General features: G+C 45.4%; 1 protein-coding gene across 1 annotated transcript; it reads left to right on the forward strand.

Annotated features, from left to right (window-relative positions):
• The first annotated feature begins 2615 nt into the window (after positions 1-2615).
• TXNDC15 (thioredoxin domain containing 15) lies at positions 2616-17182 on the forward strand. Its single transcript, XM_042984267.1, has 5 exons — positions 2616-2841; positions 8593-9086; positions 10906-11069; positions 14124-14254; positions 16586-17182. Exons 1-5 carry the CDS (start codon positions 2631-2633, stop codon positions 16780-16782), a joined length of 1197 nt encoding a protein of 398 aa, XP_042840201.1. The 5' UTR covers positions 2616-2630; the 3' UTR covers positions 16783-17182.
• Positions 17183-20722: the final 3540 nt, after the last annotated feature.

Genomic DNA, 20722 nt, shown 5'->3' on the forward strand with positions numbered 1-20722 from the left:
GGTAAACAGGGGGGCCTGGGTGGCTCATTTGGTTGAGTGTCCAACTCTTGGTTTCAGTTCAGGTCATGATCTCACAGTTTGTGGTTTCAAGCCCCAAGCTAGGCTCTGTGCTGACAGCGCAGGGCCTGCTTGGGATTTTTTCTCTCCCTCTCTCTCTCTCTGCCTCTCTCCCACTCTCTCTCTCAAAATCAATAAATAAACTTAAAAAAAAAATAAAGTCAACACTTGTTTGTTCATGGGGGGGCGGAGAGAGAGAGAGAGGTGCTCTTAAGACTCATCAGATTAAAAAAAAATTAGGCAAACCTATCAGGAGGGACAAACTAAACACCAGGCATGCAGGTGTGTAGTTATGCATTAACAATTTCAGTTATTATCAAATTATCATTCATACGAATGAACAATCCCAGGCCGAATGGTGTTCCTTTCAGCCAGAGGAAGAGGATGATGTCAACTCGTCTCTCCTCAGAAATGGAAGTAAAATCGAGCTTTCAAGACCAATGCGAATGCAATTTTCTTGCTGACAATAAGTGCAAGTGCCACCTGGTGGTGAGACAGCCAAATGTGCCTTCTATCCTGTTGACAGTATTTACTGTGTTGTCATTAGAGTGTACATAAAGTATTTAATGGAAGACAACAGTTCATCTGCAAGTGTACCTGTCCAAACAAACAGCCAAAGCACAAACACAGGAAGGGAGAGGACATAATTAAAAGGGAGTAGTAAACACAAGACATCCACTTTGGGGCGTCAAGACAAATCAAATCACTCTCCTTTTTATTATTAATCCTCTGTCCTGTTGACTTTTATGCACCTTCAAATTAGGTATGAAGGCTAGGGGAGAGGATAATCTAAAGAAGGAAAGGTTTGGGGTGCCTGGCTGGCTCAGTCGGTAGAGCATGTGACTCTTGGATCTCTGGGTGGTGAGTTTAAGCCCCATATTGGGCCTAGAGCTTACTTAAAAAACAAACACAAACAAACAAACAAAACCCCCAGAAAGGTTTGCTATTACATACAAGGCAAAGGAGGTAGTTTAGCCAAATGATGACTATAGTGATCAGCTTTAGAACTGCTGGCTCTTTCCTCCACGTTGTCCATTGTCTCAGATCCTCCTGGACCCACAGGCACTTGAGAACTTACTACAGCAAAACCCTGGTGGCCTATTTAGAAAGTAAGAATAATCATTCGGTCAGATTGATGATGCATCTTTCTAGTTTAACAATCTTTGAAGGGAACAAGGGGACGATAGTTATTACACTAGAACTGTATGATCCAAATAATAATGGCTACCAGTCTGATGTGGTTACTGTGCACCAGTCACTATGCTCATCACTTTACATCTCATTTAATCTACATAATCCTATATGATTTCATCCTGTTTTACAGATGAAGAAACTGAATTTTTTTTTCCTCCAAATATTTTTTTATTTTGAGAGAGAGAGAGAGAGAGAGAGAGAGAGATGAGAATGAGCAGGGGAGGGGCAGACGGAGAGGGAGACAGAATCCCAAGCAGGCTCTGCACTGTCAGCACAGAGCCCATTGTAGGGTTTGAAGTCACCAACGGAGAGATCATGACCTGAGCCGAAGTCGGACACTCAACCAAATGAGCCCAGGAGGAAGCTAAACTTTAAGAAAAGTAAGGTAACTTGCTGATGGCCCACACAGTGTTACAGATGTTGGGGTTGGGATTCACCATAAGGCTTAAAAAGCCTAGGTTTCTCTCAGCGTTGCCTCATCTACCACTGGTTTCACGTTAAGATCTTTGAAATCTATTTCTGTTTTCAACCTCTTAACATAAGTTTCAAAGCTGCACTCTACACTGATGCAGCACTGCTGTCCGCTCAAAGCTTGCTTTATTGATTTTAGGAGGCTCTAGCTCCTAATTGCTGACAAGGAGAGCCATTCTTTCCATCTCCTCTGGGTATTGTCTCTTAGCTCCCCTGCTCCTCCTGCCCCTGCCTAGCTCTGGAATGCGGAACCCTGTTCCTTTATTGCACACTTCTCGTCCCCAACAAGGCCTTCTTCCTTCTGGACCTCTCTGGCTGTAGGCTAGAGGTGGCCCAACGTGTTCTAGGATTCAGTCTTGGGGGGTAGATTAGGGAGGGGGAAGATTGCCCTGCAGGTGGGTTAGTTAAAACCAACCCCGAAACAAAATCTTCCCGCTGCCCCAGAGTTCGCAGGACGTAAGGTTAGGGTTACCAGATGTAGCAAATAAAATTACAGGACCCAGTTACATTTAAGAATAGGAAGTAAAAAACCATTCGTTGTTTCTGTGAAATTCAGATTTAACTGGGCATCCTGTATTTTACCTGGCAACTGTAGGTAGGGTAGCAGGGGTAAAGCAGGAGATTCGGGGCATTGAAAGGAGGAGGCTTCTGGGCCTTTTTAGGGAATGCAGAGCTACTCGGGCGTATTGTGTGCTGCTGGCGGCCAGATCGGCTCGCGCGCGTACCGAGAGAGCCGCAGGCTTCTGTTGGAACCCGGTCTAGGACTTGGGGATCAGGAAAGTTCGAAGAGACCCGACGTGTCCGGCTCTTGAACAGCCGCAGGTCCCACCGCACAGGCCCCGAACCACAAGCCACAGGCTGGCCGCCCGACCTCGAGATGGCGCCCGCGACGACTGCCAGCTGCCAAGATGGCGGCACGGAATCGCGCTCGCGCTCGCGCTCCCGACTCCCCTCCCCCAGGCCTCTTGGGGGTTGGGAGCGCAACGCGCGTAGCCGTGCGCGGGTCGCCCTGCGTCCTGGGTGGTGGTCCCGCCAGCCGCCCGCCCCGCGCCATGCGTCTCTTCGGCTGGTGGCAGCTCCTGCTTTGGGTGCTGGGGCCTCCTGCCTGCGGCCTGGAGGGTGAGTGCGTGCTGGGGCCGTGGCCGGGGGCGGCAGGCGGCTGCGGGTGAAGTGACCGGGCGCGGTGGAGGTCTGTCGGGGTGACGCTCTTTCACCTGCGCGGGGGCCCGCGGCGCGCCCCTCGGCCCTTCCTGGGGCGGCCGACGCGCCCACTCCCGCATCGTCGAGACCTTTTACGCCGGTGGTCTGTTCTCCGGGTCAGGGGTGGCGAGGACCCCGTTCCGGCTCCCGCAGCAGCAGGCGTCAGTCAGCCAGGAGTGACCGTGTATTAGCGCTTACTGAGCCTTAGCTTTTATTATGAATGATAAAAATCATAACGAATAGCCGCCATTTATGGTGCCCTTCCTAGGAGGCGGAACAGTGCCTTGTCTCAGGTAGTCACCCTAGGAGATAGGCTCCAAGAGTATCTCCGTGTTACAGGTGGAGACGCCTGAGTTGGAGGTTCGGGTAATGGCAGAGGTTGTCTATTTACCTGCAGAGCCCACGCTTTCCTTTGCATCCTGATCGCTTTTTTCTTTGTTTTTTAATTAAAAACATTTTTTTTAATGTTTATTTATTTTGGGGGGGGGGCAAGCAGAGGAGAGGGAGAGAGAATCCCAAGCAGGCTTTGTGCTGTCATTGAGGAGCCCTACCTGGGGCTAGATCTCACAAACCGCAAAATCATGACCTGAGCTGAGGTCCAGAGTGGTGCGCCTAGCCCTTCGAGCCATCCAGGTGTCTCTGGATCACTCTTCTAAGAAGGCTGCTCTTGCTCAAGTGGCTGTATGAAGGACAGATGAGAAAAATACAGGAGACTCCCAGGGTAACCCACTGCTTGCTGTGGCATGCTCTCAGGGCATTCTCAGGTTGGGAGGCAGCCACCTCGGAGGCATGGCTGCGGCCAGGAGTGAGGTCTTAACCCTCAGGGCTGCCTCACACCACTCCTCAGTTCTATTAAAGTCCGGACCCTTGGGGCGCCTGGGTGGCTCAGTCGGTTAAGCGTCCGACTTCAACTCAGGTCACGATCTCGCGGTCCGTGAGTTCGAGCCCCGCGTCGGGCTCTGGGCTGACGGCTCGGAGCCTGGAACCTGCTTCCGATTCTGTGTCTCCCTCTCTCTCAGCCCCTCCCCCGTTCATGCTCTGCCTCTCTCTGTCTCAAAAATAAATAAACGTAAAAAAAAAAAAAAGTCCGGACCCTTTGACCTTGCCTGTAATTCGCTACAGGAGTACGCAGGTCTTTCCTTTCCCCTGGGGTGGGGGTGTCCTGGAAGGAGGCAGGGTAGCTGGGTATCAGGGAGAAGAGTGAATAGTAACACAAATGTTATTAATGAAAGCCCTGGTTATGTGCCAGGTGCTATGCTTAGTGCTTCATGAGTATCATCTTACTGAATTTTCAAATGCTTATGAAGCAATTGTTGCTGTTGTCCCCATTTTACAGATCAGGAAACTGAGACTCGGCATCAGTAAGTCTTTTGCCAAGGTCTCCAACATCTGGAAGTTGAAGAACTATGTTTCAAGCCCATGTCTGCCTACCTCATGGTCAGACCTCTGTACTACACCTCCCTGTCCCTGCACTTAACCACCAGCTTCAGAGAGGGGACAGCATGTGCTGGATAACTTTTGTTTGTTTCTCAGATCATTCTCTAGTCTTCTCTACCCTGTGCTGTGCCTGAGTGGCTGTCCTGTATGGCATAATAACTGGCTCTCTTGCCTCCTGCCCCTCTGTGGGTTGGAATGAGGGGAGAGTGAGGTCAGGATATTGATTCTCTCAGCTCCCTCCCCCAGGGATTATCACGGCTTGGCTTTGTCCGTCCATGGAAAGTCATAGCTTCTAGAAGGCTAAGCTCACTGTTTCAAGGTTCTGTGACTGTTCTGTTTCTGAACTCTTAGAGTCTGTGGGTGGTAACTTGCTCCCTCTCTGCTTTACTGGCCTTGGAGTTCCTTACCATTGCTCTTCGTTTCTTCACAGCCAGCCCATACGTTGGTGGTGCCTTTACTGATTTCAGATTGCCCAAGTTGAGTGTGCTCTCTGCACAGGGGACTTAGTGTTAAAGTCAGTGGGAGCCCACCTGGCAGTCTGGGTCATGTGCATGCAGACCTGAAGAAACACTAGCCTTAAGGTGGGCCATTGGTCATCATGGCCAGGCCATGAATGGGGTGAGGACAGAGGGACTTTCACCAGCTGTGTCCTTTTTAGGGTGGCTGAAAATCCAAGGCTTTTTTGTCTGTAGTGGACACCACTGGCAGATTAGCACCTAGAGGTAGCAGTGCTATCCAGGTGTCAAAGCACAGGAATGAACTCCTGGCTTCAGCACCCCATGCCTGTCTTCACTAAGCAGTAAACTAGCAGATTTTTCCTGAGCACCCATCCTATGTCATATACTCTGCTGGGCATTTGAGGTACAGTGGTGAGCCAGATGGGGAAACAGGACTGCCCTCTTGTATGATGGGGAAGGCAGGCATTAAATGACTACAAAGAAGTAAATTTCAAGAGTGGAAAATGCTAAATCCTTCAGGGAGAATCCCATGGAATTATTGGGTGGATTGGATGCAATGGTAGACACCTCTGGTCTGGGTCTGGGAGGATGAAGTTCACCTTAAAGTGGTGAAGTAAGCGGTAAGATCTGAAAGATGAGGGTTGCTTGGGTGGCTCAGTCAGTTAAGTGTCCTCTTAATTTCAGCTCAGGTCAAAATCTCGCAGTTTTGTGGGTTCAAGGCCTACCTCAGGCTCTGGGAGCCTGCTTGGGATTCCCCTTCTGTCTCTGCCCCTCCCTCACTTGTGCTCTCTCTGTCTCTTTCAAAATAAACAATAAATTTAAAAACAGAAAGAAACCCCTCAAAGATGAGTCAGATTAGCCAGAAGGAGAGAGAGTAGAGGGCTTTCCTGGCAGGGAAACAGCCCTTGGGACAAGTAGGTGGAGGAGATCATGAGTGTGCAGGGAACAGAAATGTCTGGTGATGCCTGTTGAGAGTGTGGACAGTGGCCACTTCACGTGGTGCCTGGGTATCATTGCTATGGACCGTAGACTCATTCACAGGCAAGGGGAAGCCACTGAAAGGGTTTTAGTGACATGATCAGACTTGCCTTTAGCTTTCAGTTCCTCTTGTGTTGCTGTGAGGAGCAGGGTCTGGAGAGGGAAGAGAGGGTCAACCATGGAGCCCAATTGGGTATTACAGCAATTGTCCAGGTAACAAATGGCAGTGGCCTGGACTGAGGGGCGTGAGTGGGGATGGGAGAACTCTAGAATGTAGTTAGCAGAGGAATTCATAGAACTTAGTTACAGTGCCTTTCCACCTCTTTGAATCGTAAACCTCAGCCGTCATCATCACTACAGGCCTTGAACCCACAAAACTGCGGGTGATGATCATCATTTATGGAGTGCTTACCACATGCATGGGACTACATACATCTTTTCTCATTTAATCTGCACAGGAGCCCTGTGAATTTCTGTATTGTGGTATTTTCTCCATTTTTAGATGAGCGCAGTATTTCCTATTGAAAGAATGGGTTGCTGGCACTCGAACCCCTGGCTGTTTTTGGTCCTTTCCCATGTGGCTCCCTGCCTCAGAAACCATTGTGGAATACTGTGGCTGGTTCAGAGTCTTCTGAACAAAATTGGAAGGGTATGAAGGATCTGACCCAGGTTATGGCTCCCTGGCAGCACTGCCGTGGTGCCCCTACCCTTATTCTCCAAACATCTTCTTTCTGCCATTAAGGTAGTAATTTTCACCTTTGCATCCCTCAAACTGTAATCGCCTTGTTGAGGTTAAGAAGCAGTCTCTTTTAATTCTCTTTCCCTCTCTCTCTGTACTCCACCCCCCCCATAAATAAATAAACTTAAAAGAAGCAGTCTCTTTTATTTTATTTATTTTTAATGTTTATTTATTTTTGAGAGAGAGAACAAGCAGGGAAGGGGCAGAGAGAGAAGATAGAGGATTAGAAGCAGGCTCTGTGCTGACACCAGAAAGCCCAATGTGGGGCTCGAACTCAAGAACCTGAGATCATGACCTCAGCTGAAGTCAGATGCTCAACTGACTGAGCCACCCAGGTGCCCCTGTACCCCTCTATTTTTGTGTACCTTCCCCAGTTCTCCATGAATTGTGAGGTTTTCCAGTCTAGCTGGTGGGAACAGGTGCTTTTCTCAACTCTGTGTGATCCTAATCCTTTTGAGTGTTTTTTTCCCCCAGCTTTGGGAGCTTACTCACATGCAGATGTTGACTGGTGTCCTTGAGGGGGTGCGGGGAGGATCTCTCTCCAGGTCTTGAATCCTGTCTCTGCAGCTTGCCCATCTCCACTTAGTCTGTCCCACAGACTCTTTCTTGGTCTCTCTGAACCCTCAGTACTTACTGTATCCTCAACTTGAGGAGTCTCCTGGACTGCCTGCTTTCCCCTCCTGAGCCATGGCAGGAACTCCCTCGGGCGGGCGGTAAGCTGGAGTATTTGTAGGGCTGTCCTCACTGATTTCTCTTCCTGTTTCTCCGTGATCCCTGTCCTTCGTTGCCTGCTAACTAGTCTCCTGAAACTGTTTCACATTTTTGGCCTTTTTTGGGAAACTTTCACATTTTTCAATAGGGAGGGTAAATCTGGTCCCTTTTACCCCATCTTATCCAGAAACAGAATTCTCAGAGAATGTTTTTAAACTGGTGAATGAATCTGTAAATCTCTATGGGGATATTCTTGGAGAACTTTTACAAATGTGCATACTTTAGGAAGCTCCCAGACCCCTTCCCAACTTTGAAGCCAGTTGGTTAGTCACACTTTGGGGACATGCTCTTGGCATGGCAGAGCCCATTACCTGGCTGGTGGTTTCCCAGCCACATGATGAGTTTGTCTGAGTGTGGCTGGGCTCATTTGTTTCCCCTGGTCGGTGCCTGGCATAGAGTCTGGCAGCTCTTGTTGAGTTCATGGGAGCTGGAAGGTGGGAGTCATTGTTATAGGAGTGAGTGGAGATTGCTCAATGGATGTATAAGACTGCCCTAGACTTCCCTTACCTGAGCATTTTACCCACTCTCTGTCTAATGGCTCCAAAGTGAGAGGAAAGTCCTCCTTCCCCCCTGCTGCTGTCCCTGCACTGAGGAGCCCACCTCCTGGCACTCCTACAGGCAGTAGTCCAAGGGCAGCAGGCTCTGGCTGGAGAGTCCACCCCATGCAGTGTTCTCAGGCCTTGTGGCACAGCAACCCTGGAGGTATCATGTAGGGGAGGGGAGGGTAAGGCCCAATCTGGAGGAGCAGCCAGGACATTTCACTCCTTGACCTGGCTCTGCTACTTACTAGCTTGTGTGCATTTGGCCATTACACTACCTCTCTGTGCCTCAGCTTGGTCACCTATTTGGTGGGGATGGTGACCCTTGTGCTGCCGGTCTCACAGAGCTTTTATAAAGTGCGCAAAGATGCTTTGCCGTAGTGGAATTTTCTATAAAGGCATCATTATTTTGTCAGATAGTCTCATCAAACAAATGAAATTGTTAGTGTTTGTGTTGTATTTTCCTAATTGGATGTCTGCCCTGGAATGTTTTTGCTTATAATCCATAAAGCAGGTTTCAGGTTTTGCATGAAGCTGTGTATTTATTTGTCCACTTTATATTTGGCATTGATTAGTACCTCCTGGTGACCTTCATGATCTGGAGACTAGGGGTGGTCCTCTGATAGTTTCATGGACAGGTTACCGTTTTTCCCTATAGGGGAGCGTTTCTTATTTCAGGAGAACTGTAAATCTTTGGGGTTCATGTGCTCTGAAGTGACATGACTGTGAACATGCTGGCACATTTTAGTTGCAGAGGAACACAGTCACTTGCTGTCGGAGGAACAGTCTGCGCCGGCTCTGCAGGCAGGGGCCCTGTCGGTGGGTGAGGAGCAGCCCTCCCGCAGCCAGGCGGGCCAGGACAGATCAGCCGGAGACTCGAGCGCAGTGCTGGGGCTGGACACGGGTGGTGACCACGTGGTGATGCTGTCCGTGATCCCCGGGGAGGCTGAGGCTGAGGCCAGGCTGGGCCGTGAGCTGAGCAGCGGCACCTGCGGGGCCGGAGGGGAGGAGGACTCACGCTGCAGTCTCCGAGAGCATCTGTTCTCTCTGGATGGCGCCGGGGCGAGCTTCCCCGACCGAGAAGAGGAGTATTACCCAGAGCCCGAAGTGGCCGACGCGGATCCAGCCCCGCCCGAGGACTCCAATAACACCGAGAGTCTGAAATCCCCCAAGGTGAACTGTGAGGAGAGAAATGTGACTGGTTTGGAGAACTCCACTCTGAAAATTTTAAATATGTCACAGGTAAGAAAGAATGGTTTAGCACTTTTCATCTTTTCAGCATGTGGGTTTTATGACTTAATATTCTCAACCTTCAAATGGAGGGTCACAGTCTTTATCCTTTTGTAAGTGGGGCTGCATCAGAGAAAATTGACTTGTGTCTCTGATGTTGTAGGGACAGGAGGAGATATGACTAGTGTTGATTATGCTTTTTAGGTGGCTTAAGCCTAGTCACCTTGGGGTGCCCTCACCACCAAGCCTCATGATGAAAATCCCAGTGCACAGATAGGCACTTGGCATCAGAATCCTAGCAGTTTTCTTCTTCCCTGAGGTCTTTGTTAGAGGCAACTTAAAAATATCCGAACTACTGAAACTGTGATTTAGCATTGTTTAGACCAGTGATACTCCTGGGAAGCATGTTCTAGTAATGAAAAGTTTCTTTCCTCCAAAGAATATGACTCCAGTATTTACTCCAGAGTGAGAGCTGAGACCATTGTCCCCATCCCAGTCACGCATTTCCAGCCTGTTGCATAAAGGATGATTCCAAAGAGAACACTGGGATAACAACTGACTGTTTCTGTAAGATTGTTAAGCCAGATAGCAGGATGAGTTCAGTCTGCTTATGTAAGAGAAGAAATCCTAGCTCTGCAAGGTGTGGCTGCTTATTTTAGATGAGGATGTGTGGTACGTTGAGCATCCGTAGCCCCTCCCAAGTGCAGGGGTCAGCCCTGGCCTCACTGCCTCCCCTGAGTGCTCTGTGGGACTGATTCTTGGCACACACATGGCCAGGAGAGTGCACTTTCAGCAGTCTGAGTGAGGGTGGTAGCAGGGGTGGTGCACCCTTAAATTGAACTAGCCTTTGGCCAAATATATTCATCTGACTGCTTAGTACAGACTTTGATCTGCTGAGATGATGGTGGAGATGACAGTGCTTTAATCGTGCCATTAGATTGTGTGTGAGGCACAGGTCAGAGGCTGGGACAGTAGCCTGTGTCCTGTGACTACTTAGTATTTGAATTGTTGAATTATGAAAAATACTAATATTGCTCTCTAGTAGTATCAAGAAAGCTTACAGGAAAGTTTATAATTTGTCATTTCATAATACTTTTCTACTGTTTCATGGATTCATATGGTTCAAAACCCAAAAGGTTCTTCTAAATTTTTTTCTTTTTTTTTTTATTTATTTTTTTTTTTTATTTTTATTTTTTTTTTATTTTATTTCTTTTTTTTATTATTTAAAAACATTTTTTTTAATGTTTATTTTTGACAGCGAGAGAGAGAGAGAGAGAGAGAGAGAGAGATTGGGGGAGGGGCAGAGAGAGAGGGAGGCACAGGATTCGAAGCAGGCTCCAGGCTCCGAGCTGTCAGCACAGAGCCTGACATGGGGCTTGAACTCATGGACTGCGAGATCATGACCTGAGCTAAAGTCAGACACTCAACCAACTGAGCCACCCAGGTGCCCCTTTAAAATTTTTTTTTTTAACATTTAATTCATTTTTGAGAGAGAGAAACAGAGCGTGAATGGGGGAGAGGCAGAGAGAGAGAGGGAGACAGAATCTGAAGCAGGCTTCAGGCTCTGAGCTGTCAGCACAGAGCCCCTTGTGATGCTCGAACTCACAGACCACAAGATCATGACCTGAGCTGAAGTTGGACACTTAACTGAGCCACCCAGGCGCCCCTAAAATCCAAAAGGTTCTTAAGGGGATGCCCTACATCTCCTTTGGGTTGGTGTCCCTCCTCCTCGCCTTGGAAGCAGCGGTGTTTACAGTTTCTCGGGCATCTGTCCGGAAAAAGGTACGTGCACATTTACTGCTGACTTTGACACTTGTTCCTTTTACCACAGGACCTCATGGATTTTCTAAACCCAAATGGTAGTGACTGCACCCTAGTCCTGTTTTACACCCCGTGGTGCCGATTTTCTGCCAGTTTGGCCCCTCATTTTAATTCTCTGCCCCGGGCATTTCCAGCTCTTCATTTTTTGGCACTGGATGCATCTCAGCACAGCAGGTATGTTCCCTCAATAGAGTTTATGTGTCATCCTTCCAGATGAGGGTTGCGGTTATTTGGAGGTCATCATCGGTTCAGTTAGAGGCAGAGCAGGTAGGTGTGGAGTAGCGGGAGGGATAGAGAGGGTGAGTGGTAAGGATTGTCAGACTTCTCAGGGAGCTGATGCCTCCCTCTCTGGAGGCCCCTTAAGAGGAGGGATTGTTCTCTGCATGGTGGAATTTAAAGGTGGCTCCGTCTGATGGCACTGGAGGGTCCAGAGGATTATTTAGGGTTTTGGCCAGACTGAATTAGCAAAATTAGTGTCACAAGTGTGACCTTCCTGAGACTCAACCCCAGTTTAGGTTTCCACTCCTAATAGCCCAAATCAGCATCCAATTCTGTGTCGGCTAAGGATTTATTTCTTAACTTCTGTTATTTTTTTCTTTCCTTTCTTTCCCTCCCCCTTTCTTCTTTCCTTTCTCTCTTTTTTTCAACGTTTTTTTTTTTTTTTTTTTTTTTTTAATTTATTTTTGGGACAGAGAGAGACAGAGCATGAACGGGGGAGGGGCAGAGAGAGAGGGAGACACAGAATCGGAAACAGGCTCCAGGCTCCGAGCCATCAGCCCAGAGCCTGACGCGGGGCTCGAACTCACGGACCGCGAGATCGTGACCTGGCCGAAGTCGGACGCTTAACCGACTGCGCCACCCAGGCACCCCTCTCTCTTTTTTTTTAATGTTTATTCATTAAAAAATTTTTTTTCCTTATTTTAAAAAAATTTTTTAAATTTACATCTAAGTGAGTTGGCATATAGTGCAACAATGATTTCAGGAGTAGATTCCTTTAATTCCCCTTACCCATTTAGCCTATCCCCTCTCCCACAACCCCTCTAGCACCCCCTCTGTTTGTTCTCCATATTTAAGAGTCTCTTATATTTTGTCCCCCTCCCTGTTTTTATATTATTTTTGCTTCCCTTCCTTTGTGTTCATCTGTTCTGTGTCTTAAAGTCCTCATATGAGTGAAGTCATATGATATTTGTTCTTTCCTCTTGTTTACACTTATTCGTGCATGCATGTTTCTTAGTGGACAGTCAATAAATTAATATAAAGAATTAATTTAGCCCTTTAAAATGAAATTTACTTTTGTTATATATTCTGTGGGCTTTGTCTTTTTTAGATGTTCAGTGAGGTAAGTTATAAAGAACTACTTTGTTCCGATGTTATGTGTTTCCCCCAAGTGCTGTGACTGTGCATGGATTGTCAAGTGTGCCCCACCTCCTCAAAATCATATGCCCTTTAGCAGGTCACAGGAGATTGTGTGTGAGTCAGTTTGGAAAGTCTGGAACATGGTCAAGTTGGTAAAAATGAAGTTGAGTGAAACTTTTTTGAGTAAAAATTAAAAAAAAAAATTTTTTTTTAATGTTTATTTTTGAGAGAGAGAGAGAGAGAGAGAGAGCGAGCAGGTGCGGGACAGAGAGAGAGGGAGACAGAATCTTAAGTAGGCTCCAGGCTCCGAGGTGTCAGCACAGAGCCCGACACAGGGCTTAAACTCAGGAACGGTGAGATCATGACCTGAGCTGAAGTCAGATGCCTAACTGAGTGAGCCACCCACACGCCCCTTGAATGAAAATTTTGAGTAAAAATTTGTGCTCCACTGAGCTTCAGTGAGGGTAATGTAACTGCCAATGTTTTGCTCAAATTGTTTAGGAAGAAAGAAATTTCAGTGAGTTAGTGATCTCACAAGGGCTTCAGGGAAATATGAACATGGCCTGGCCCAAGGGGACAGACTGATGTTAGTGTCAGACTTTGGGCCTTCCCCTGCCCACAAGCTGGCAGGGCTGGCTCCCATCAGCAGTTCAGTGCTCTGGGTTTCGGTCTCACCCCCCTACTCCCCATTCCCTGCCAGCTTTTATCATCTGCTTTGTTCCTTCGTTTTCTTGCATCCTTCTCAGCGCCTGCAACGGCGCCTTAATCATGGAGAGTAGGGCATACTTGTTATATGGCCTGGGACGTGTGTCTGCCTCATATGTTAATATTTAAGTTACAACAGGTTTACAAAAGAAGAAATCCTGATTACCCAATACTGTCATTTTACAAACAGGGGAAACTGAGGCTTCGAGGTTACACAGTCTGCCCAAAGTTCACACAGCTGGTTCAGTGGCGGAACGGAGGCTTCAACCTGAGCGTTTTGACTCCAGAGCGTATACCACTACTCTGTATTATGTAAAGGTGAAATGGTACCACTCAGATCGTATTACATCCTGCCCCAATTGGGAACTTCCTGGTGTGTCTGCTAGATCGTAGATTCCCTTGTGCAGACTTACCAAACTAATTGCTTACTATAAGTTGACTTTTGTATGAGGGATAGAGCTGGGCATTCTGGAGAGTTTGAAATTTCTTCCGTTAAGTAAATTGACACAGTGTGCTTTGTCCATGAATTAGGATTTTCTAGTCTGATCTCTTTTGGCAGTTAGCAATTTAAATAGTGGAATAACTAGGAGCATCTGGCTGGCTCCTAGTAAGAGCATGTGAGCATGTGACCCTTGATCTTGGGGTTGTGAGTTGGAGCCCAATGTTGGATGTAGAGTTTACTAGAAAAAAAAATACTGGAGGGGCAGCTGGGTGGCTCAGTCAGTTGAGTGTCTGACTCTTGATTTCACCTCAGGTCAGGATTTCATGGTTCGTGGGACCAAGCCCTGCATCTGGCTCTGTGCTGACACTGTGGAGCCTGCTTGGGATTCTGTCTCTCCCACTCCCTCTGCCCCTCCTTTGCTCTCTCACTCTCTCATTCTCTCTCTCAAAATAAATCAATAAACTTAAAAAAAAAAAAAGTGGAATAACTGTTGAGGGTAGTTCCTTATTGTAATAGAAAGCAACTCAGCAGAACAGGAATGCCCCCAGCCTCAACCCATAAGGAAAAAGGTCAGAAATAGCTGAAGCATATAGTTTGAATATCAGAAACCTTTATAGGTCACAGGAAGCTGATCCATTGTCATTCTTTGCTATCCGTTCTGATAAGGTAATTGTGTGAGCAAATCTGTTAATTCAGGTTTTCTGACCGACTTCTTTCTCTCATAGCCTTTCTACCAGGTTTGGCACCGTAGCGGTTCCTAACATCTTGTTATTTCAAGGAGCTAAACCAATGGCTAGATTTAATCATACAGACCGAACATTGGAAACACTGAAAATCTTCATTTTTAACCAGACAGGTATGTAGAAATAATATGCTGTAGAAGGGATTTTATTTTAAACCTTCTTTTCTAATGAACTGTTGTGGTTCTGCTAACAGTCTCTCAATCAGGGGCATCCAGGTGGCTCAGTTGATTAAGCATCTGACTCTTGGTTTTGGCTCAGGTCATGATCTCACAATTCATGGGATCAAGTCCCTCGGCAACAGTACAGAGCCTGCTTGGGATTCTCTCTCTGCCCTCCCCTTCCTTCACCACTGCCCCTCCCCCCCCATCTCCGCTCTTACATTCTCTCTCAAAATAAATAAATTAAAAAAAAAAAAAAGTCTCGGGGCACCTGGGTAGCTCAGTCAGTTAAGCGTCTGACTTCAGCTCAGGTCATCATCTCGTGGTCTGTGGTTCTGAGCCCTGCATCGGGCTCTGTGCTGACAGCTCAGAGACTGTAGCCTGCTTCTGATTCTGTGTCTCCCGCTCTGTGTTCCTCCCCTCCTTGCACTCCCTCTGTCTCTCTCTCTTAAAAATAAACATACATTAAAAAAAATTAAAAAAAAAAATCTCAATCATTGTGGCAAGCTTAACATGAATAGGTAATTTTAATGAGTACTGATACCTTTTAAAAAACAGCTTTATTGATTTAGAATTCACATACCATACAACTGTAGATAACTTTTTACATACATTTTTCACTTAAGTATAATATTTACACAAAAATGTGCATCAATCATTGGTGTTGTGAGTGATGAGTTTTCACAAAATGAATACCTTGGGTAACTGGGACTCAGATTTACAGAGGACATTACCAGCGCCCACCCCTCCCCAGCACTGCTGCTCCTGCCCACAAGGATAACCGCCATCATGACTCCTGACGCCGTGGACTAGTGTTACCTGTTTCTGAACTTTGTATTAATGGAGATATACAGTATGGATTATTTTTTTTTTTGTTTTTAATGTTTATTTTTGAGAGTGAGTGAGTGAGCATGAATGGGGGAGGGGCAGAGAGAGAGGGAGACCGAGGATCTGAATCAGGCTCTGTGCAGTCAGTGCAGAGCCTGATGTAGGGCTTGAACTCATGAACCGTGAGATCGTGACCTGAGCTGAAGTTGGACGCTTAGCCGACTTAGCCACCCAGGTGCCCAGTATGGATTCTTTTGTCTCTGGTTTATTTCAGTCACCATTATGTTTGTGGGATTCATCGGCGTCACTGCAGGTGGTTGTATTTTCTTCCTTTGTGTTGCCATGTGGTGTTCCATTTATTCATCTATTTGCAGATGCTATTTTAATTCCTTAATATTTGCCAAAACATATGACCTTATTTTTTATTCTGTATAAGTCTGAACACTATATAATGAAGAAATTTTCTTCTTTGGAAACATTTGCTCCTTAGAAGCTTTAATGCCTTAATTATGAGCATCCCACTTCTTCCTGAAGTAAATTCATTGGAAATAAAAATAAGTTATATCATGCCTTCCATATATATTAAGTTGCATCTAATTATATCTATACTAAAGAACCAAGAGCTCAGTTACCTCATAGGAGCAAGAGGCTTGTTATCAGATAGTTAGCTATTCAGGTCTTACAGTACGAGAGCCCTGATTATCAATCAGATTGATAGGGAGAGAGGGAGCCATTTTGCTCAATGCTCTAAGAAAACCTAGAACACAAGTGAAATTGAGAGGTCACAGCATCTTTGGTAATCACTGATCTCAGTGGTGGGTGGGTCTAACAATTTTTTCAGTAAATTATTTAAAAGCTTTTTGAATTTGGGGCCCCTGGGTGGCTCAGTCAATTAAGCATCCAACTTTGGCTCAGGTCATGATCTCATGGCTTGTGGGCTCGAGCCCCGCATTGGGCTCTGTGCTGACTGCTCAGAGCCTGGAGCCTGCTTCAGATTCTTTGTCTCCTTCTCTCTGCTCCTCCCCCACTTGTGCTCTGTCTCTTTCAAAAATTAAAAAAAAGAAAATTAAAAAAAAAAAAACTTTTTGGATTTAGCATTCCTGAACCTGTGAAAACAATCTGTAGGTCCCTGAGAGTAGCTTTACCAGTTACTTGTTGAATTTTGGTCTCAAAAAAGAAAATACAGCTCTTACAATGCACTAAGACCCTTCTGAGGAGTTCACAGTAATTCGAGTGTTTAGGCTTTGAACTGCTGAATGGGTTCCTGTTTCTTTGATGTGGTGGGAGAAAGGCAAGGTACAAATTATACCAACAGGCAAATGAAACCCATCCCAGATATACTAGTGGTAGTGTTTATTTTAAGACTGCATATCTTTTTGCATGCCATGCAAAATACTTCAGAAAGATCTATAGCGGTGTGCTTTCTATCTGATTTGAAACAGCTGATTTCTCTTTCAGGTATAGAAGCCAAGAAAAATGTGGTGGTAACTCAAGCTGACCAAATAGGCCCTCTTCCCAGCACTTTGATAAAAAGTGTGGACTGGCTGCTTGTATTTTCCTTATTCTTTTTAATTAGTTTTATTATGTATGCTACCATTCGAACTGAGAGCATCCGGTGGCTCATTCCAGGACAAGAGCAGGAACATGCGGAGTAGTGATGGACTAAAAGCAGAAGTCGGAATGAGGAATTTCAGAAATTAATGCTGCACTTTCATACATTTTCTCCAGTGAAGTGTCCTCTTACAACTTCAGGCAGATTAAAAGAATCATGCATTTGTTGAACTGTTAAATGTGTTAAAAATTATAAATTGTTTTAATACTGCAATAAGCAAATACAAAAATACTCGGTAGAGTTCACTATTGTTGTTTTTAATAATCCAATATTTTAAGAGAGTAATCCAGTTTGAAATGCAAAGCTGTGTTCAGGTGGTATGGTGAGTAGAATGACAGTACACTTCATAGAAGGAAGAAATAGGACACTAACGTTACAGTTTTAGAAAACTCTTGATTCCTTAAATAAATGTCTAAGAAGGTTGTTTTTCTTTTCATTTGCAATTTTGCTCTCAGTCTGTAAGCAGAAAAGTGTTCTGTTAAGAATAAGTAGAATCGGTAAGTGTCACCTTCTGAGTAACTGTTGGGAAAATGGAAGAGTCAGCTGCTTTGGTGTTTGTGATCTCTCATCTCACCGAAAGAATATGAAGTGCTTTAAGCTGTTTCTGGATAAGGCAGATGTTAGGAGAAAGTATATGTTATCTAACTAAAGCTTATTTATTATCAGTTCTAGGCTAAAGCATAACTCAAATTTTAGTCACAATTCCCTAACTGGCATGCATTAACTGAACCTTAATATGTTCTTAGCACTGTGCTAGTTTTAGTGAGAGCCATAAGAAATATCTAACACTGTTCCTGCCCACAAGTTGATTCTATTCTAGTTTAGATCACATGTAGAAAAGAGAGAACATATAATTTATTCCATCGTTTTGGAAAGCTCCTTCTAAAAGATCCCTTAAATTCAGACATGACATCTAACTAAAAATGATAATTAACTTTTATACTGTTTACAGTGTTATAGAGTATTTCATTTTCTGATACACCCTACATTCTATGGAAGTGGAACCGTAGTTGAGTCACCTTTCAGAATGTTACACTGGACAGGAGTTTATGTATAACTTTATATTGTGGACAGCTGTGGCTGGAGTGGTCGCTCACAGGAGGGGACACTGGTTCAGAATAGTACCATTATGATTTTCATTTTACAAATAAACACAGAGGCATAGAAAGAGATTGAGTAACTTGCCCAGGTTACACACATAGTAAGTTGATGAAGCTGAGATTTGAACCTTTACATGTATGTGTATGTATACTTAAGAATTTAAGAACTTCTAGTGATTTCATCTTTTATAATAACTAACACTTGAGTATTACTATGTGTGTTCCAGGTACTATTTTAAGTGCTTTACATACTGTTTTGTTTACTGGTATAGGAGCTCTAGGAGACTGACACTAGTATTACATTTCCTTATTTTACATAAGGGTAATAAATGAGGCCTCAAGTAAATTCTCTTGGTCAGGCAGCTTCCAGTGGTGGGACCCAGCTTCAAACCTAAGCATGCTGACTGGAGAAGCCTCTAGGTGGGCTGGGACCTTGCCCTGCCTCTATGCCATGGCCTGAGGGACCATCATAATACATTTCCCTCTCATTTTTCCCCTTTGCTTCCCATAGTTATAATTACAGTATAGCCATCACTTAGCACTTTGGTCTTTTTATTTTGTTTTGCTTAACAAAAATAAATATTTCACTGTTGCCAGTAGTTTTCCTAACCATGATTACTTAATAGGTCTTTGAGTAGATTCAGCATTACTTAACTTTTTTTTTTTTTTTTTTTTTAATGGTTGTGTATTGTCTCAATTCCTTAGGGGCACACTGCCAGATTGGAGATTATCAAAGATACAGGTATTTTCATACCTTTGAAATGTAATGGGGCCCTACTCTAGTCTGGAGTTTGAGGAAAGGCTCTTAGGATGACCAAAAGGTTCATGGCTTTGCTTCTAGTACTTAGCTGAGACAATCTTTCTGGGTTTTCCTTGGAGGGAAATTGGAGCAGGGCTGTTCCCTAGAGGGGAGGTTCAAGCGTAGAGAGATCAGTTGGGAGGCAATGGTACTGAAGGAAAGGGAAGCAGAAGGCAGGAAGGAAGGTCCAAGAGTTGCTAAACCACCCTAGGCAAACATAGTATCTGTCTAGCAGAACACAGTGCACTGGTACCCATGCCAGGGATGGGGAGGGCCATGATTCAACTACATGGAAGACAGCAAAGATCATGCTAGTCACCAGGGACAGAAGTCCAAACACTTCTGCCCACTATGTAGTATCGGTTGCCAAGGAAAACACAACACACGCACTGGATGAACAGCATTTTTATTCACAGAAGAGACAGCCAAGATCAGCTCTAGTAGTGTGCCTTGGTCCTCCACAGCAGCCAAAGGCCTGAGTGCCACTCTAGTGCCTAAGCACAAGTCACCCCTATCCATGGAGTGTGAAATACTGAAACAGGGTGGGGGAGCATGCCCCAGGGATATTTGACTTTGTGCTTAATCTGAACAAAGGATTACATACCGAGTCTGGCACAGGGAAGGATATTCCCACATAAGGTGATAAGCCCAGACCAGGCTACATAGGCTCTTTAGGACTATTGGTAAGCAAGTATTCTAGGCCCAAAGCCCATTCTTATTTAGTTGAGTAGGGCTTAAAGGACTGTGAGGAGGAGACTGCCTTTCCCAAGAGTGTCCACTATACAGGAAGTGCTCAATTTTTGCTAAAGAACTTAAATCCTACTAATTGGAGACCTACACAAGAAGGCAGAGTATTCACAGCCACTACTGGTAGACATCACTTCCTCTGGGTCCTACTGGCATTACTACTGCTTGCTTTTCATAACTAGACCTGAGATGCCACAGTTTCCTGTGGGAAGGAAAATGATGAGGACTCTCTTGTTACCTCACACCTACCAGTTTCATTTTGCAGTTCTCACTTTAATAAGCAAATTTGTAGAATACAAACTTGTATTCCCCCAATTAGGTACTGGAAATAAAATGCAACTTTCAATTCCATCCCCAGTCTCTGCCCACTTGAGACATCAGGCAAAGGAATCTTGGGTGTCTTAGATGAACGTCTTGAGACCAGTGGTATTTGATCAGGGTCTGGAGATTCCTCCCTTGAGTTTTTGTCAAGTGGGCAAAAGGTAAAAAGGTGGGTTGTGGCAGAAGTCTTAATTTTAGCATATTTTAAGGCAAAAAGTCTTTTTCCCCCAACTCCATATTGGGAACTAAAACTAACTGCTAGCGACTGCTAAGTTGAACTGATTGGACTCTCATATATTGCTAAATCCTACGCAAAATTGATTAATTTGCTTAAACTGGTAAAAAAAAAAAGGTACAAGTGAATATACTAAAAACCAGTGAATTGTACGCTTTAAAAGGTGAATTTTATGATACATACTATTACATTAAAAAAAAAAAAAAGGCAACTGGGGCGACTGGGTGGCTCAGTTGGGTAAGCGTCTGACTCTTGATTTAAGCTCAGGTCATCATCTCAGTTTGTGAATTTGAGCCCCGCATCGGGCTCCGCCAGTGCAGACCCTGCTTGGGATTCGCTGTCTCTCCCTCTCTCTGCCCCTCCCCCGTGTGCGGTCTCAAAATAAACAAATTTAAAAAGGCCATGAAAAAGGAATAAGAAAATATTAGCAAACTTATGTAAAAGAATACCCCCCACCCACCCACCCAAATAATAATTAGTAAATCTATCTACTACATACCTGGAGTGCCTACTATGAGCTACTTTTTAGAGAGCACGAAGAGCCAGGTTTCCAGATTGTCCTATCTGGGCCAGCAGAGAGGAGCCAGCGTGCCAAGGCCTCAGCAGATAGGGAAAAAGACACAGCAGGGTTTACGTTCGCAGCCTCGGTTCCCTACCTTACAAGCCCCGTTCGGAACCACTGTGGTTCCTGGCCCTCCGCGAGCAGCAAGTGGAGCGTTGCCCTAGCACCCACCCGCAGCTCATCGCCTCCTGTCTCCGCCCGCGACGTCCTGCCGCCCGC

This window comes from Panthera tigris, chromosome A1 (genome assembly GCF_018350195.1).
Source record: "Panthera tigris isolate Pti1 chromosome A1, P.tigris_Pti1_mat1.1, whole genome shotgun sequence".
NCBI classification, from domain to species: Eukaryota; Metazoa; Chordata; class Mammalia; order Carnivora; family Felidae; genus Panthera; species Panthera tigris.